This window comes from Molossus molossus, unplaced genomic scaffold (assembly GCF_014108415.1).
Source record: "Molossus molossus isolate mMolMol1 unplaced genomic scaffold, mMolMol1.p scaffold_m16_p_6, whole genome shotgun sequence".
NCBI classification, from domain to species: domain Eukaryota; kingdom Metazoa; phylum Chordata; class Mammalia; order Chiroptera; family Molossidae; genus Molossus; species Molossus molossus.
The window spans coordinates 44803710-44823532 of record NW_023425399.1 but is presented as its reverse complement, the minus strand read 5'-3'; the positions used below and the strand labels follow the sequence as shown (position 1 = coordinate 44823532).

The following is a 19823-nucleotide window of genomic DNA, read 5'->3' as shown; positions in this document are numbered from 1 at the left end:
TGGGGGCAAAGGGAAGCACCAGCTGTGTGCTCCAGGTGGGGAAGAATGGTCTCTTTTCCAAAGCTACACAGTTCAATCATTGTCTGAGTCTCCTTCAAGAGCTTCTCCAGAAAAAAGAGTCCCCCAAAGGTCCCCACTGGGTTCAGCCAGCAGACACCTCTGCAAGACCCAAGCAAGGGAGAGTGGTGTTGCCAGTATCTGAAGACAGGGCAGTGCACTCCCCAGGCTGGTGCTACAACAATAGGACTGCTTGTCCCTAAGGAAGGTGGCATCTGAGTCTTTAGCACAATTGCTTCTCACTCAGGCGGATGGAATCCCCACTGATTTCCACCTCCAGGTGCAGGCTCCTCTCCCCATCTCTGTTGCTCTAGTTTGGGGGTCCCTGAGTGGGGAATGAGACCCCTTGCTCCTGACAAGGGAGGGAGTTTTGCAGCCAGAATATCCCTCTGGCTTCTCAGCCACCACACGTGGTGCCAACCCTTTCCATGTCTCTGCCCTTTTTACCAGATTCTGTGTAGCTTCTTCTGTAAATCCTTGGTTATAATATTTCATTTCAGCTAGCCTTCAGTTGGTTATTCAGGTTGACTGCTCTATTAATTAGCTGTAAATCTGGTTTGGCATTGGGAGCATGTGAGTGCAGCTTCCACCTACTTTCCAGCTATCTTGGAATCTGAAACAACTAAAAGGCAGTCTAGCAATGGTTATTAAATGTTGGAACATCTGTACCCCTTGACCTAACATTCTACAGAAACACTGTTTTGAATGCTGCTCCATAAAACTATCAATAGGGAAACTCTGTGTGTGTAAGCAGCTAGATACACACACACACACACAAACACACACATGTACAGGAGGAACAAAGTTAGAGAAATATGCAACCAGACTTTTCATAGTTGTTTTCTTAAGTTGGTAGGATTACAGAACACTTTTATTGTTAATATTTCTTTAATATTTCAATTTTGTCTGACTTTGTATTACATTTGCTTTCATCAGAAAGCTATAGAAATGAACATAATTAGATTTTTTGAAAATCTACTTTCCTTCTTAATAAGAACAGCTAATGTTTAACCCTGATTCATTTTCCTCTTTGTGACCTGTGTCAGGTGGATCTCTCAACCCACTGTGGGTTCATGGGTGGACTTCAGCGCAATGGCAGCACAGGACAGACCGCCCCTTACTATGCTACCTCGACCGTGGAAGTGATTTTCCACGTTTCCACTCGGATGCCATCAGACTCAGATGATTCACTCACCAAAAAGGTAAGGGGCCCTGGTTTGTAAGTGGGCTCTCCTAGAACTGAACAAAGGCCATGACATCACACGCATTGAGACCAGTTAACTCTGGATTCAACCTCAGTGTCACTCTTCTCAAGCTACAATTGTGCTTAATCTGAAATATCTGGCATGGAACAAGCTAGATAAAGAAATGTGAAAAGCAATTAATCATTTGAGGCTTAAATCCTGAGATTAATATTTAGAAAGGATCTTTAACATTATTACTTTTCGATCTACCCTCACATGACTATTAACTGACAGGAAGTAACGTTGTTGATCTCTCCTGTTGGCAAAGGTCGTAAGATATAATGACCCTGTACTGGTGGATCTCTGAGAGAGCAGTCGACTCTCAGGCTTGCTGTGGAGTAGTTTGGCAGTATCTGTCAAAATGATAAATTCAGGTGTGCTGCTGTCCTGTTGTCCCACCTTTGGCACTTTCCTTTTTGTTCTCCTTCAAGTTGGCCCTGTGGGCAGTTTTCTCTACAATTCAGAGGAAACCTCCCCGACCCCTGAGGCAGTGCCCCCAGGGGAACATGCTCTGTACTTTCCAATCTGCTGGATGTTCACCTCAGGTGACCTTCTGTTAGAAGTGAGGAAGAGGCCTGGCCAGTGTGACTCAGTGGATTGAGCTCAGTCCCATGTACTGAGAAGTCCTGGTTTGATTCCCTGTCGGGGCACATTCCCCGGGTTGCAGTCTCAATCCCCAATAAGGGGCATGCAGGAAGCAGCCAGTTGATGTTTCTGTCTCCCTCTCTCCCTTTCTCTCTCTAAAAAAATCAATAAAAACTTTTTTTGTTAAAGTGAGGAAGAGGGAATTCTAGAAATCTGACCCATTCTTATGAGTTTCCAGATAAGAAGAACTTGGACTAGCCTGCTAGTGAGTGGCAGAATCTGCATTTCCTACCTCACACACACTCTCTTCCTCTGAGGAACTGAGGACAGTCCTGGTGGGTTAGAAGAAAGGTCATTCAGATGCTGACTAAGGCTGGCCCTTGGGGCTTCTGGTGTGTTTGTGATAGCCACAGTCTGGAAACAGGTGGACGTGGGCTCAAGTTTGTATCCAGTTACTTTAACAGCCTGTGTCTATTAAATGAGATCAAAAATACAGCTTATGTCACAGGGTTGTTGTGAATTATATGGATAATACCTGTGAAATTGCTTAGTACAGTGTCTGGTGAGATCTCTAACCATCAGCCCTTGTCATTGCCCATTACTTTATTCCCCTGGTTTATTAGGCAGATGATTGATATTGGCTGATGAACCTCACTGATACCTGCTTTATTTCTTTCCTCTGTGGTTTTGCTTTTTGACTACTGTAGCCACAGACCTCTGGGCCATGTTCATGGTGGGCAGCAGTGAGTCTGCTCATGAGACCTCAGAACTCTGGTCATGGCACAGTCGCAGACAGCTCTCACAGTGACTGGAGTGTCTAGGATGCGCAAAACATGATTGACCTTCACTCCCTAGTCCACATGCCAGCATGACCTCCCACTGGCCATGAGCTGGCTCCCACAGACGTGGAGGAACTGCCTCCATGTCTTAGGTTTTGATGGCCGCCCTGGCTGTGGTGTTCTTCCTGAAGGGGACCCTGCCCTCCAGAGAATCTATTTCAGATTACCAAGACCCCAGGCGGGGCTTACACATTTGTTTTATTTTAAGTACCTTGTAAATTGCTGCTACTCTGAAAATGTGTCACCATATTCTATGATTTTATGACTGAGACTACTTTATTAAAAGATAGGTTTATATAGAAAATCCTTTTTTAAATTATATCCTAAGCAAAGTAGGATTGTCTTTTTTGAGAAAAGACATAGTGTTTTCTTGACAAAAAGCCATGTGATAAATCATGTTCCAAGGCTTGGCCTGCCTGAAGGATTCCCTGCTGTAATAATCAAAATTCAGCTGATACCTTTTGCAGCTCCAAGATTTAGCATCATTAGTGACAAACTCTATCAGGATGTCTCACAGCTAGACTAAAAATCACTCACAGTAGCAGCAGCCCACAGTTTCTTGTCTTATTCTAACTAAATTGTCCCTAACAGCTTAAAAATGAGCTGCAAAATTCTAAAGTGATTCATGCTCTCTTCTGCCCCTGTCATGGGGGCACTTTTTCAATTCTGCAATCCAGTTGCAACCCCATACTGAACTCTTGATCCTTCACTGCAGAAATTTGTTAGCTCTAGCTAGATTAGATTTTTCACAGCTAATCTAACTGCTGTAGGGGTTTGTAGAGTGGAGACAGAGCTGTGCTATTGGGTTTGTCCAATTCATTTGACTCCAGGACTATAATTGCACTTATGTCTTACATGGCTTTTATAGCCTCAGGCTGGCCAGCCGCATAAAAAACAAATTGGCAGTGATACAGTATGAGTGAAAAGGGATGAAAGGCCCACATTATCAGTCTCCAGGCAGCACTGTTCTGGCAGGAAGTTTCTTGGTTAATTTACAAATAAAACTTAAATTTTAGGATGGGCACACTGTCAGCTGAACAATGGGGATTGTCAGGCCTGACTGTTACTTAGTAAAAGTAGCAGTCGGGCCCACTGAGGAGCAGGAATTCTTCCGTCAAACAGACGACTCCTTCTGGAGCCAGCTGGCGATGTAATGCAATTAGTCAAGAATGGAGGTCAGCCTGTTAGGTGTGTACCATGACCAGTGTCACCAGTGCATGCTGCCTGGCAGCAGCAGGCAGAATGGCCCAGGCGGAGGAACTTTCAAACTCTGTCAGGACGAGAGGTGGCAGGACGTGCGCTTGCTTTCTTAAGACTTAAGAACTGAGCATTTGTTCTGAACCTGTTAAGCGCCTGTGCATTCTGGAGCCTGTTGTGTAGTTGAGGCAGTAGCTGGTATGAATGACAGCTCCCTTCCAGGACAACACTCCTCAGTCTCCTCCCAGATTAAACACAAGTCACATCAATTTTACTTGTGTGCACAGAACTTGCTGATGAATCTCTGATTTAAGGGCCTCTAAAAAAAATTTTCAAAACTCACAAAATAACATCTCTGTAATGAAATCCCCTTTAAATTGAAAAACACTTTGAAGTTTTCAGAGTCTGTGTTCTGACATGGCTGACAATAAGGCCAGGTTAATTTCTTCATTTTAACCTGTTTGTATTCTTAACATCAGCAGAAGTGGATGTGTTTATGCTCTTTGCTCTAGATTTATCAGCCAACTGGTCCCGTGGCCTTAGCTTTTAGTTTTGTGAGTTAGCTAGTTAAACTGTGGTGTGTCCAGAAGTCTGAGGTACTTGACAATGAATCAGCTTAGAGATGATGAATATTGTAGTATAACCACACAAAAATGGCTCTTCCTTAATTACAGAATTGCCACACTGGGAGAATGGGTCTATTGGTGTGATACTCTATCTCCCTTGCTGTACTTCTGAGAATACAATTACAAACAGAACTAGGAGGAGGCCTACTTGGGTTATGCAATTGAATAACCTAATTTAGAAAAGGAGTAACTGCAAAATTTCAATAATCACTCTATTACCTCTGAACTAATGTCTTGCAAGGATACTTCTGGGTCCGTGGGAGAGGTCACACAGAGAGTGCTTGCGTTAGGTGGCAGCCCCACATTTGAAAGGTGTTTAGTAGGTGGGTTGTTCCTGTTAAGATGTTTGTGCCAGCATTATATCAAGGGGCATAGAACCACCAGGAAGATTGGCTCTCTTTGCAGGATGAGGAGTATAGGTATGAGTTCTGGGGAGCCCCGGCTCTCACAATTAATTAACTTCCACTGGTTGAAATTCCTCCCAAGGTTTCAACTTGATGCTATTCATATTTCTCTTGAAAACATGCCTTTATTATGCTGCTGGTGATTCTGGCTACCATATTTTTACTCCAAAAGGATTGCGTTTCAGGAGTGTGTTGTGAGGTCCTTGAATATTTTATCAAAAAGGAAAAAAAAAGTTTTAGCATCTAAGATGGAAATAGAGAAATGGAGAGAGATGTTCGTGTTACTATGAGAACCCAATATTTTGTGTGTGTGTGTGTGTCCTTTTTTAACTATTTATTTTGCCTGTTACCCTTTTAGCCTTTATATGTGAGAAGGAGAGGAGAAGAAAAAAAGAATGTAGTGAGTAATTTTTCATTTAGAAAGTTGTCTGTGCCTGAAATTGTGCTGGATTATTGTGACTTATGCTCAGCACCCACAGTTGCATTCGTCCAGAGCCCATATTCAGACAGTGAAATTGTGCTCCCCTCAGTATAGGTACGAAGGTACAAGTGCCAGTCTCTTTTTTAAAAATCGACATGTATAATTGTTCCCAGAAGTATGAGAGAGTGAAGTAGAAGAAGGCATTGTGGTGAACCAACTTCCTTTGTAATTTTATAAATGGAAAGGAGGCCATGTTGGGGTCACCTTGGGTTTTTCCTTCTGTGGTCAGATAATCTATAAAGAAAATGGTATTTACTAATATGTTTTAACATGTTTTAAATAATAGTATTCCAGAGCATGCTTTTTTAAAATATATTTGAGACAGGACTAGAACATTAACTTGGAGACAACATCTCTATTTTACTCTAGTGCCTCTGAATTTAGTCACTTTTAGGCTTAATCTATTTAATAATCTGGGAAGCAAGAAGTACTTTTTCACGGTGGGAGACAGTGGTCTTCTGCAGTGTGTGAGAGGATGGAAACCTTGTAATTTTGATATGTCAGAGGGCCTTCACCAGTCAGCCTTTATGTTTTTAAGACTTCAATTTTGGCCAACATTTTAATCTTTATAATCTGGCTTATTTTAGCCACATTTGCAGGCTTACTCAGATGATTTCATACACTACTTTCTCCAGCCCAGGACATGCAGTCATCATGCACGAGTTTTATTATGGGTGTCCTTGCATCTGACAGAGCTTAGCCCTAGAACTCTCAAAAGACCCTTCCTTGGAGGCATGTGAAAGCCCCTCAGAAGGCAGGAGTCTCTGACTTGTTTTTAAATTTTATGACCTCTCTGTATAAAATAGGCTAAACTATTTGAGCTGTGACAACACAAGTAGCTTTTGGCACAGGCTTAGATAGCTGTGAAAAGTAAAAATGGTGCTGAATTAGGTGCTCAGCCCAGGTTTCCAGGCCCGCTATTCAACCCACTGTTCTTGCTCCATAAGTAGGTGATGCCTTCGCCTTCCTGAGCCCCATTGCCTCCTTATTAGATAACATAAAGATTAAATAAAACAATATGTATAAACATACGTGTGTTTTTCTAATCCTCACCCGAGTATATTTTTCCTTTTATCTTAAGATAGAGTGTGAGTGGGAAAGGGAGAGGGAGAGAGAGAGAGAAACACTGACTGGTTACCTCCCGCACAACTCTGACCAGGCCTGGGACCAAACAGCAACTGAGGTATGTGCCCTTGACTGGAATCAAACCTGTAACTCTTTGGTCCAAGGGCCGATGCTCTAGCCACTGAGCTAGACTGGCCAGGGCTGAACATTAAGACTCTTTAAATGCTAGGTACTAGTGTTCTTATTACATTTAAGTAATATTTATTAGTTTCTTAAACAAAAATAATTTTATACATACTTCCTACAGGTTTATCACAAGTCTAGTTTTTATACATTTAGTAATAACTGTGTTATAATTCGTTTTCTTAATAACCATTAAATTAAGTCTTATGAAGCTCTTACATTCGTTTTCTTAACCATTAAATTAAGTCTTATGAAGCTCTACCATAATATGTTATAAAAGACTCATTTAGTTAATTGTTTACAAACATGCTCAGCAATATAAAGTGTGAGGCTTTGATTCAGGAGTAAAATTTAATTAAAAAAAAAATCCTCAAAAGGTCTTGTCCCCATCCAGCAGCCATAATGTGATGCTTATGAGCATCATCTTAGTACCAATGTGTTTCATAGAAGGTAAGCTGTGTTTTCATGCCCCTGTGCTCTTTTAAATCCTCATAGAGGACGTTGGTGTTGTAGCTATCTTTGGTAGTGAAATATTTTGCCTCTGAATATTATAATTCAATTTGTAAGCCACGACCCCTCATAAACTGCTTGTTATCACTCTGATTAATAAAGAGCCAATTTGCCATTGCAGCTTCGCCACTTGGGGAATGACGAGGTCCACATCGTCTGGTCTGAACACTCCAGGGACTACCGCAGGGGTATTATCCCAACTGCCTTTGGAGACGTTTCAATCATTATCTACCCAATAAAAAATCATATGTTCTTTATTGCGATAACGAAGAAACCAGAGGTACATTTTCACATTATTAACTGACTATATTAACTGACTCATATGTCATATGCATTTGTCATATGATTCACTGTTACTAAAAACAATGATATGTAAAAGGAGATTTTTTTCCAAGTGGTGAATGACTTACATGTATCTGATTTACACATGCTATAGGAATTAAATATGAATTGGGATTTTCAAAGAATTTTCACCATGAACACACAATTCTATATTTTATTACTTATCCTGATTTTTAAATGTTTTAAATTTATTATTTTAAAACTATTTCAAATATTTTTTGTAATTTAAAAAATTTATAATTTAAAATTTTTGGCATATTGATTAATAATAAGAATTGAATGAATCCCATATCACATCTAGCATTTTGTGGATGACTGTGGTTACAGAATTCAACCTTGCCTGATGGATGGCCACTGTTTGCTGAGCCTCTGACTATTGCTAGTGGGGGTCAATCCTGAAGGATTATGGCCATGTCCATGACCAGTCTGGGCTTCTGTAGCACAACCCACGTGGGCACTTTTAACAGTTGAAGCACCTTGCCACAGAATCAATTCAACCATGTCGAATGGTGTGCTGATCATGGGAATGGCTGGAACAATCCAGTGGCTATGTACCATATACTAAATTGGCTGCAGTTTTGATCTTTGCCATGTCTTCAGTGGTACTTCAGCAGCGCTTTATATAGTGACTTGTTTTTGTTTTGGAATTATTAATAGGAGGGTTTTTTTAAGTGTCTTAATTAAACATTTTGTGTATTAAGTCACTCCTCAAGAAAATGACATGTATTTAAGTTTGATATTAAAAATAATCATTTACATTCCAAATTATTCTTCTGAAGGAGCTAAAAATTGCCATTTTAAATACTCTCTACTTTTAGGCTTTAAAATAATAGGTAACTGAGATTTACTGGGATATATAACCTAAAGTACTAAAAAGTTGGAAGGATAAATGAACTAAGAAATGAAATGTGCTCCAAGCTGTGCCTGGCCCAGGGTAAAAGCTATTTAAGTGTTAGTTGTTATTATTTATTACTGCTATTATTATTTTTTGTTATAGTTACTACCATGAAAATGGAATAAATAATGAACCCTAAGTTTAACATGATTGTTTCTCAGACTAGATACAGTATGGGTCATGAATTCAGAACAGTCCCCTCTGGCTGGTGAGACACCTGGCATTAAAGGGAGCCCTCTTTTCTATTCAGGAAGCAAAGATGCCAAAAGTTTTTCATATTAAATATTTACTTGTATTATCTTTGATTCAGGTCTCTGTATATGTGAAGTGTTCGCTTTTTTATAAGAAAATGCTCTTAATGCTAATAACATTTATGTTCATCCATAAAGAGCACTACTTTAATTTTAAGAATTAAACTGAAAATTTTAGTATTAGACAATCAATAAATTTAGTATCCAATAACTTTCAAAACTAGAAAGTGTATTTCTTTAATATTTAGTATGGATTAATTGGCTTTATTTGTTCATTTTCAACATGGCCCTCTAAAATGTCACTTAGTGTTTATGTCTATAATATATAAAGAACATAAAAGATATTACACTTATAATGCATGAAACAAGTATTAACATACCTTTTTAATTTTTTAAAATTTGTTCAAGTTTTATAAATTTGGTCATAAATTCTGACAAGATAAATTGAGCAAATCACATTCTAAATATTTCAATTCAAAAAGCCTAAAGGGAAGAAGAGAATAATGGCCAACTGGAATTTAGTGTTATTCCCGCATTTAAAGTACAAACCATCACAATGTAATAAAATTAATCCAGACATTTCCAGGGCAAGTATGGCTGACCTTTTGTTCACCAACCACTGACCCCAGGGTGAATGCAAGAGGCTTGTGGAGGGAAAGTCTGTTTGTTTGGCTTCAGTCCCTGGTATTTAAATTGCATTCCCTAATCAAATGAAAAGGCTGTCCTCTCTATCAGGTTACAGAATCCATGGCAACATTTGGCCTTTTATATCCATAATGTTAGCCTTTTTGTTTGCGTTTAAGTAGAGACACCTGGAGCAATGTTAACATTAACCGATTTAGCATTAATAGCTTCATTATATAAGAATTTCTGATCAGATAGCTGTTACTTTTGCTATATTGCTTCAGTTTGTATTGTTGTCATTTTTTATCTCCCTGCTTGGCAACCAAGCAATGATTTGCAAATTTTTTTGTCTTGATTAATTAAGCAATATAATTATCAGTAACCGTGATGCAGTCTTTGCTCAACAAAGCTTCTGGGAGAAAACAATGGTCAGTCTGTTAGTGTGAATGCATTCCACGCGTCCCAGATGCATGAGGATATTATGGACAATGAGGGGAAAGGCCGCCTGTGAGCGAGGACAAAGGGTGCCACGCAGACTCGACACACTGCACATACCGCCGGGGACATGCTGCGGGCTCCCTGGGACACAGACGTCTCGTTAGATTACAGCTAGTCAGCAGAGATTAATTCTCAGCCATTTGGTGAAATAATTTACCCATTCCCTAGTCTTTTAACTAGTGCTTCTTACTATGAAAGTGAAGGCTTTGTGTTCAAAAGGTTTATTTAACTTTACCTACTTTTAGGGATCTTCACCAAAAATCATTATTTTTGCTTAGAAATTGTAATAATGCAGCTTCTTGAAATTAAGGAATATTCCTTTTGGGAGGGCGGGATATGTACAAATTTCAAAAATTCTAAGCAGAGTTAAAGCCATTCTTTTAGCACCTGTATTATTTCATCTGAATAGAGTGTGACTTCGTGGTCTAAATGCATTTATTTTGCTGGTCTCTGGGCAGCCGTACTACTCTAAAAATAATTTTAATCCTTTTTATTAGGAGGAAAAAAACCTCATCAGTACACAAAAGTCCTGCTCATTGGATAGAGTCATGCATATTCAAAATTGTACTCTCATTCATTTGGCCTCATTAATAGTGTATGTAATAATGTAGGGTTATTTGTAATACAAGCTCACAGACAGCATTGCTTCCAGGTCCTTTGAAATTTAACATATTTTGCTTTTTCATTCCATACACTTCCCTTAAATATACAAATTATGTATCTAGTAGAATCCACCACCTCTTATACAGCATTTGCGAAATAGTATGTTGAAGAAGTGTGGGTGTGCTTATAGTGAGCATATAAAACCCTCGTACTAAAAGGGTCTGCTCACGTCTTGAGCTTTTTATTGAACACTGTTTAGAATAAATAAATAAAAATCAGGGGCTTAGCAACATCATTTCATTGTGAAATTACTTTCAAAGTAAGTCCATCTCTATAAATTTGACACAATACTCTTTGTTTACAAAAAAGAAATGTGCTATTGTCAGACTTATGTTTTATTCTACTTTTATTACTAAGTCAGAGCAGAACACGAGTGATTTTTTTAAGTGTAATTATCATGAAAAGATTTATTTTCTTAAGAAGAACTATACAATTATGATATCTAATTATAATTCAGAGTACATTTTCCTATTTCTTTTTTAAAACATTTTATTATTTATTTTTGTTACAGATATTTCTCCTTTTTCCCACCCTAGACACCCTATTCCCCATCCTGCCCTTTCACCCCCCTAGCACTGTTGTCTATATCCATTGGTTATACATACATACATATAAGTTCTTTGGTTCATCTCATCCATCCCCCAGCTCCCTACGCTGAGATTTGTCAGTCTGAACCATACTCCTTTCTATGTTTCTGGGTCTATTTTGTTCATCAGCCCACCTTGTTCATTATATTCGGCAAATAAGTGAGATCATGTGTTATTTGTCTTTCTCTGATTGGCTTATTTTGCTTAGCATAATACTCTCGAGGTCCCTCCATGTTGTCTCAAAGGATAAGAGATCTTTCTTTCTTACAGTTACATACTATGTTGTATATATGTGCCACAGCTTTTTTTATCCACTCATCTATTGATGGACACTTGGATTATTTCCAGATCTTGACGATTGTGAATAGTGCTGCTATGAACATAGGAGTGCATATATTCTTTCTGATTGGTGTTTCAGGCTTTTTAGAATATATTCTAAGAATTGGAATCACTGGGTCGAATGGCAATTCAATTTTTAATTTTTTGAGGAAACACCATAGTGTTTTCCATAATGGCTGCACCAGTCTGCATTCCTACCAGCAGTGTACTAGAGTCCCCTTTTCTCCACACCCTCAACAGCACTTACTGTTTGATGATTTGTTGATGGCAGCCATTCTGGCTGACTTGAGGCTATACCTCATCATTGTTTTAATTTGCATTTCTCTGATGATTAGTGATGTTGAGCATTTCTTCATATGTCTTTTGGCCATTTGTATGTCCTTTTTACAGAGGTGTCTATTTAGGTCCTCTGCCCATTTTTAAGTTGGATTTTTTTGTTTTTTTTTAGTTGAGTTGTATGAGCACTCTATATAATTTAGAAATTAACCCCTTATCTGATGTATCATTGGCAGTTATGCTCTCCCATAAAGTGGGTTCCTTTTCCATTTTGGTGTTTGTTTCTTTTGCTGTGTAGAAGCTTTTTAGTTTGATGTAATCCCATGTGATCATTTTTTCCTTTGTTTCTGTTGCCTTAGGTGATGTATCATTGAAAATTCTGCTGGATGTGACGCCTGAAATTTTGCTGCCTACATTTTTTTCTAAGATGTTTATGGATTCATGAGTCACATTTAAGTCTTTTATCCATTTTGAGTTTATTCTTGTGTATGGTGTAAGTTGATGGTCTAATTTAAGTTTTTTGCATGTAGCTGTCCAATTTTCCCAACACCATTTATTAAAGAGGCTGTCTTTACTCCATTGTATGCTCTTGCCAAATTTGTTGAATATTAATTGAGCATAATGTTTTGGGTCAATTTCTGGGTTATCTGTTTTATTCCATTGATCTATATGCCTGTTCTTGTGCCAGTATCAGGCTTTTTTTTATTATAGTAGCTTTGTAGTGTAACCTGATATCAGTATTGTGATCCCACTTACTTTGTCCTTTTTCAAGATTGCTGTGGTTATTCAGGGTCTTTTTGGTTCCATATGAACTTTTGAAGTATTTGTTCTAGCTCTGTGAAATATATCATTGATATTTTGATGGGGATGGCCATTTTAATGGTGTTAGTGTTTCCAATCCATGAACAAGGTATGTGCTCCCACTTTTTTATATCTTCCTTCAGTTCTTTTTTCAATGTCCTGTAGTTTTCTGTAAATAGGTCCTTTACTTCTTTGGTTAAGTTTATTCCTAGGTATCTTAATGTGTTTGCCATGTTGGTAAATGGGAGTGTTTTTTTTTAGTTTCTCTTTCTGTGAGTTCATCATTAGTGTATAAGAATGCCATCGATTTATTGACATTAATTTTGTATCCTGCTACATTACCAAATTCATTTATTAAGTTTAGTAGATTTTTGATGGAGTCTTTGGGGTTTTCTATGTATAATATCATGTTATCTGCGAATAAGGACAGTTTCACTTCCTTCTTTCCAATTTGGATCCCTTTTATTTTTTCTTTCTGTCGGATTGCTGTGGCTAAGACTTCCAGCATTATGTTAAATAACAGAGGTGAAAGTGGGCATCCCTGTCTCATTTCTGTTCTTAAGGGAAATGTTTTTAGTTTTTGCCCCTTGAGTATGATGTTGGCAGTAGGTCTTTCATATATGGCCTTTATTATGTCGAGATATGATCCCTCTATTCCCACATTGCTGAGCATTTTTATCAGAAATGGGTGTTGGATTTTGTCGAATGCTTTTTCAGCGTCTATTGATATGATTATATGGTTTTTATTTTTCATTTTGTTTATGTGGTGTATCACATTTCTTGATTTGCAAATATTGTACCAGCCTTGCGTGCCTGGGATGAATCTCACTTGGTCATTTTGAATAATTTTTTTCATGTATTGCTGGATCCAATTTGGTAATATTTTGTTCAGGATTTTGGCAGCTGTTCATCAGGGATATTGGCTTGTAGTTTTTTTTTCTTTGTAGTGTCTTTTTCTGGTTTTGGAATTAGAATTATGCTGACCACATAAAATGAGTTTGGAAGTCTTTCTTCTTGAATTTTTTTAAATAGTTTGAGGAGAATAGGTGTTAGGTTTTTTTGAATGTTCAGTAAATTCTCCCGTGAAGCCGTCCAGGCCTGGGCTTTTGTTTGCTAGGAGAGTCTTGATTACATCTTCAATTTCATTTTAGTTTTTGGTCTGTTCAAGTTTTCTATCTCTTCCCAGTTCAGTTTTAGGAGAATACGTGTTTCTACAAATTTGTCCATTTTGCTTAGATTGTCAAATTTGTTGCCGTATAATTGTTCATAACATTTGTTAACGATCTTTTGTATTTCTGTGGTGTCAGTTGTTACTTCTCTTTCATTTCTGATTTTGTGCATTTGGGTTTTCTCTCTTTGTTTCTTGGTGAGTCTAGCTAAGGGTCCATCGATTTTGTTTCTCTTTTAAAAAAAAACAGCTTTTTGTTTCATTGATCCTTTGAATTGTTGTTTTGGTCTCTATGTCATTTATTTCTGTTCTGATATTTACTATTTCCTTCCTTCTACTTGCTCTGGGGTTTTCTTTTTGTTTGCTTTCTAATTCTTCAAGTTGTGAGGTTAGACAGTCTATTAGAAATTTTTCTTGTTTCTTGAGGTAGGCCTGTAGTGCTATGAACTTCCCTCTCAGAACTGCTTTTGCTGCATCCCATAGATTTTGTGTTGTGTGTTCATTTTCACTGGTTTCCAGGAAGTTTTTAATTTCTTCCTTGATCTCCTTGGTAACCCATTCATTGTTCAATAACATGCTATTTAGTCTCCATGTGTTCCAATGTCTTTGCATGTTCTTGTTGCAACTGATTTCCAGTTTCATGCCATTGTGATCTGAGAAGATGCTTTATATGATTTTAATCTTCTTAACTTGTAGAGACTTAGTTTGTGCCCTATGTGGTCTATCTTTGAGAATGTCCCATGTGCACTTGAGAAGAATGTGAATTCTGCAGTTTTGGGCTGTAATTCTCTGTATATATCTATTAAATCCATTTGGTCTAGTGCTTCATTTAGAGTCTCTGTTTCCTTGCTAATTTTTTGTCTAGAGATCTATCCAGTGATATCAGTGGGGTGTTGAAATCCCTTATGATTCTATTTCTGTTGATATCTTTTTTGAAATCCTCCAGAAGGTTTTTAATATATGTTGGTGCTCCTATATTGGGTTTACCAAGGTTATATCTTCCTTTTGGATATATCCTTTCAATATTATATAGTGATTTTCTTTGTCTCTAGTTATGGCCTTCATTTTGAAATTTATTTCATCAGATATGAGTATTGCTATCCCAGCTTTTCATTTTTCTTTTCTGTTTGCTTGGAAGATTTCTGTCCATCCCTTCACTTTCAACATATGTGAGTCTTTTGTTATGAGGTGAGTGTCTTGTAAACAACACATATATGAGTCATGCTTTCTTATCTAATCAGCTAGTCTGTGTCTTTTTATGGAAGCATTCAATCCATTTACATTTAAGGTGATAATAATTGATATGTACTTATTTATTGCCATTTTTGTTTAGTGTAGTTATATTTTTCTTCCTATTTCTTCAACTAATTACAGCAGTTCTTTCAACATTTCTTGCATTGCATGTTTGCTGTGAATGTATTCCCTTAGCCTTTGTTTTTTTGTTTGTTTGTTTGTTTTGTCTTTATTTGACCTTCTATTTTGAATGATAGCCTTGCTGGGTAGAGTTGTCTTGGATTCAGATCCTTGTTTTTCATTACCTTAATTACTTCATGCCACTCCCTTCTGGTCTGAAGTGTTTTTGTTGAGACGTCAGATGATAGCCTTATGGGGGTTTCTTTGTAGGTAACCTGTTGCTTATCTCTTGCTTGCTTATCTCTCTTTGTGTTTAATTTTTGGCATTTTAATTATTATGTGTCTTGGTGTGGGCCTGTTTTTGTTTTTCTTACTTGGGGCTTTCTGTGCTTCATTAACTTGAATGCCTTCTTCCTTCACCAAGATAGGGAAATTATCTGTCACTATTTCTTCAAATATAGTCTCTAACCCTTGCTCATTTTCTTCTTTGGTGCCTGCTATGATGCGAATGTTGTTACATTTTCAGTTGTCCCACAGTTCTCCTAAGCTGTCTTCCTGTATTTTAATTGTTTTTTCCTTTTGGTTTTCTGATTGGTTGAATTTTTCTATCCTGTCTTCTAATTCATTGATCTGGTCCTCAGCTTTGTCTACACTGCTGGTTATTTCTTCCAATGTGTTCTTTATTTCTGCTTGTCATTCTTCATTTCCACTTTGTTGGATTTCAGTGTTTCTATATCTTTACTCATGGTGTTGAGACCCTTTCTCATACTGTTGAGCTTCCTCAAGATCATGGCTCTGAACTTTACCTTTGATAACTTGCTTAACATCATTTCATTTATTCATCTTTGATAGAGTTCTCTTGTTCTGTCATTTGGGGTTTGTTTCTTTGTTTCACCATTTTGGCTATCTCAGTGGGTCTTGGAGCCTGCCAAATTTTCCCCGTGCGTGTTAGTAGAATATCAGTGGTTTAAAAGGCTTGCTAAAATGCCCAATTTGTTCTGCAGAAAGGTGATGCATAAAGCTCTCATTTTGCAGTCAGTACCCATAGTGCTTTCCTTCTTTCAGTAAGTGAAAGTAATATTGATGTTCAAAACATTTGCTTTTATGTATTTGCGAAAGTAAGTTTTAGTGCTTTGAGCATGTTTATCTGGATCCAGGCACATTAGTGACTGGCTGATGACCAAAGGCTAGACATACTGAAGCAGCCTAGACCAGGAGCACTTGAAAACAAGAGGAAGCTTTGGTAATGGATTCTTCTCATCACCTCAACCAGAGTGTCAGTTTTATAATGGAAAAGCATGTTAATGTCCTCCACATGCTACTTACTCAGCCTTGGTAGGGATGAGCATGGGAGGAAAATGGAGGATAATTTAATCATTTCTGAGAAGTATAAACAGGAAAGAATTATAATAGTATATGAGATGGGATCCCAAAGTTCCAGTTCCACTGCTGCCACAAGTGGTTGGATCTCTTCGGCAGATCGCTCCATTTCTTTGGACCTTAGCTTCCTGTCACATTCAGCTTGGGAACCAAATTCTCTTTACTGTCCTTTCAGGGATTCTAAGTGCCCATTCAAGACAACAGGCCCTTACTGGATCCTTTTGTTCCTATATGCCCATCTTTTCCTAAGTTGCCCCAACTTGCCAGGCAGCTTTTCAGGTAGTATCTGGTTCCCTTGCAGACTCAACAACTATCCTGAAAAAGCATGTGTATGTGTCCCTCTTCAGAATGACAGCTAGCCCAGGGCCTTCACCTGGAGCAAGTGCCCAGAAATGCTGGTTAAGGCTAATTAATGTACCAGAAGTCACAAGACCATCTGCACATGTGAGGCCAAGAGGAGCCACTATTGGTACCTGTGTTCAAAACATAATCTTTTACTAGTATGGCTTCATTACATGGGAGGTGTGTTTGACTATCACATGATTATGTAAATTTATTTTTATTTCAAATGTGCAGTTTTCTTAAGTATTTATCTCAACCCCAATCAAATAACCTTTTTGAGATTAAGTCATACACTTTGAAATACTCTGGGAAATTCTTGGGAAAAGTGAGCTAACTTTTTAATATATAAAGAATCATTTATTTTCAAAAGATAACTGAAAGTAATCAGAATATACTAAAATACAATCTTAAATGGATTACTGCAATTTGTTCCATTTTGGTAATTTATTATTGTTGTTGTTATTTTTAGTAAAGGAATGATATTGAGAAACTGGTGAAAAGGCAGCTGTCATTTGCAGATGTTATATCAAAATCAAATTTATTCTCTAATTTGTTGCCACTCCTAATTAGAGGAATTCCCTGGATACAAGAGATTTATATTATTCCTTTTGTCCAGTTTTTGAAAGACTATCTGATTCACCAACAAGCAGTTGCCAGAGAATAATAAAAAACATTTATTTATAAGATGAGCTTCAATACAGATGGGAAAAAAATCTATAGCCTATTATTAACTCCTGCCTCCTGCTTTAGCTTTCATAACAATTTAGATATTGAGAATCTCTTCTCAATTGATCTTCCTCAAGAGTTGACATTATTTTCTCCTTTTTCAAGTTTGTCTTTCATATAAACATCTTATTCTCCTTAGCCTTTTCCTCCTTTGGCCAGTCAGAGCCTGGGTGTGAATGTACACTGAGTGAAAAGTGGTAGATCCTGCTTCATGTCAGAAAACAAGACATTTCTCATCCTCTACCTCTGAGCTACCTCAGCATAAAAGGCCTTCTGGCTCAAGAATCTGGGCACATTTTCCTGATATTTTAACACATGCAGGTGCATCTTCCTACATTTCGGCACATGTTTGCACACCCTGTGAGCTGAAGCCAAGTAAAGGAGGCCAGGGTGTCAGAGGTACACAGAACTCCTCTGTGAGAAGGAAACAAGGCCCTTCGTGTTTAGATCCTGGCCTCATTCCTTACTAGGGCATCTCACCTTAGGAGAGTTACTTTATATCTCTGTACTTCATCTATAGAATGGGTTATAAGCCCATCTTATTTTGGAACTGTTTTAAGGGTTGAGATACTGTTTCAATGACCAAAATATGACATTGTTCTCACCAAAATGTCAGTCTTATTACTACTATTTCTCATGATGATGCCCACTCATATTCTTTCACATTTTTGTGATCATACAACTGTTTTCTTTTAAACAGTCTCTTCTGAAACAACTTTATTCATATAATCACACACATTCTTTCATCTTTTTGATGTCTGGTTTACTAAACTATAGAGTACATATCTCATCTAAAAAATTGCCCCCAGAATTAGAGAATTTATCCTTACAGGTGTATTTTCTGTGCTATATCTGAAATTTATTAGTTTGTTTCTGTTGGTCTTTTTGTTTGTTTTGTTTTGTTTTCTTCATAAACACTGTCACACAACTTCACCTTGGACTGCTTTTAGTGTAAGTCATAGGAGGAGGTGCACTTATTTTTTTTTAAGGAATATATTGTAAAAAACTTTTTTAAGTGTGGTAATGCTGAAGATAGAAGGAAAGGATTATTCTTTCTTATATGTTTGTTGTCATTGTCACTGTAACTAGGAAACAGTGAGTGGTTTTAGACAATGAGGACTAGTTCCTTGATTTTTCTCCTTTGAAATTAAGATGCCCGCTCCTCCATTACTGTCGTGAGGAGGAAACACTCAGTTGTTATCACTCATAGAACTAAGTCCCATCCTTCTTTGTTCCCATTTGAGTTACCTCAGATCTGACTGCTTCCTCTGTACTGTAGGTGCTGATATCAATATAGCTTTGCCCAATCTTTGCAGTTTTTACATCTCTGTATTTTAACTGTGGAGCCCTTTTCTGAAACCCACCAAACGAACGAAAAGATGTGGCCACTGAAGCCTACTCAGGACCCACGGACCATACCTGTCACTCTTTCTCTCTGACCTTTCAGCCATCTTCATGAAGTAAAAGATGACAGTCACAACAGATCTTGTTCTAGAATTGTGAAGTGAGACAACAGATTTGGTTAATGTCTAGCACTCACAGCCTGGGAGCTGTAGGCCTTCACTCAGTCATTCAGGCAACATATCTATTGAGGCTGCACTGTGTAAAGTTGTCTGGGTATCTTCTAGCTGGTGGCAGTTTCCACTTCAAATTGAGGGAACCATTATGTCTCTTTTAGGTAGGAAGGCTTCTTCCTTAAGTCCAAAAACTAAAACTAGAGGTCAGCATTGTAGGAATAAAAGAAAAAATTGCTTATGGGTCAGGAGAAATAAAGTGAAAAGCACTGCTTTCCCCCACCTATACCTAGACCTCTTTTCTGGTTATGGAAGAAACACCACCATGTATTCATCCCTGGGTCCAAGGATATATATCTTATAGGTCAATATCCTTACCTCACAAGGTAATATATCCCAGTAACCACCAGAAATGAATTTTCAATAGTCGTTACACATGCAGGAGGCTGTGCCTGGGCTCCTCCATTCAAGTCCACTGGTCTAGTGTGCCTCTGTCACACTGTCTTTATAGCTAACACAAGTTCCTTCCCTGTTCTTCCTAAGAATATTTTAGCTTTTCTTAGCCTTTTTGATTCAATATAGATTTCAGAATCAGCTCAAGATACCTTGCATTGAATTTATAAATCAATCTGGAAAGGGAAATGATGACAGTATTTAGTCTTCTAGTCTCTGAAGAAATATATCATTCCTTTTACTTAGAGGACTCTGTTTTCTTGTTAATTTTTTGTAAGGAAGATCTATGCAGTGGTGTCTTTGGGGTATTGAAGTCACCTACTCTGACTGTATTGCTATCAATCTCTCCCTTGAAGTCCTCTAGAAGTTTTTTAAATATATTTTGGTGCTCCTATTTGGAACATATATGCTTACCAGGGT

At 37.8% G+C, this 19823-nt stretch overlaps 1 protein-coding gene across 26 annotated transcripts in view; it reads left to right on the top strand.

Moving 5' to 3' along the window:
• RALGAPA2 (Ral GTPase activating protein catalytic subunit alpha 2) overlaps positions 1-19823 on the top strand; it is a 412816-nt gene that overhangs the window by 295837 nt on the left and 97156 nt on the right. For 24 of the 26 annotated variants that reach the window (XR_004957055.1, XM_036244703.1, XM_036244712.1 and 21 more), the window contains 2 exons: positions 1104-1259; positions 7313-7471. Coding sequence is in view for 25 of the 26 variants with exons in the window: in XM_036244703.1 (XP_036100596.1) it covers positions 1104-1259; positions 7313-7471 (315 nt within the window). In the remaining variant the exon portion in view is untranslated. Of the gene's footprint in view, positions 1-1103; positions 1260-7312; positions 7472-12025; positions 12078-19823 lie in introns of those variants that run through there. The other 2 variants (XM_036244713.1, XM_036244711.1) reach the window with 2 other exon arrangements.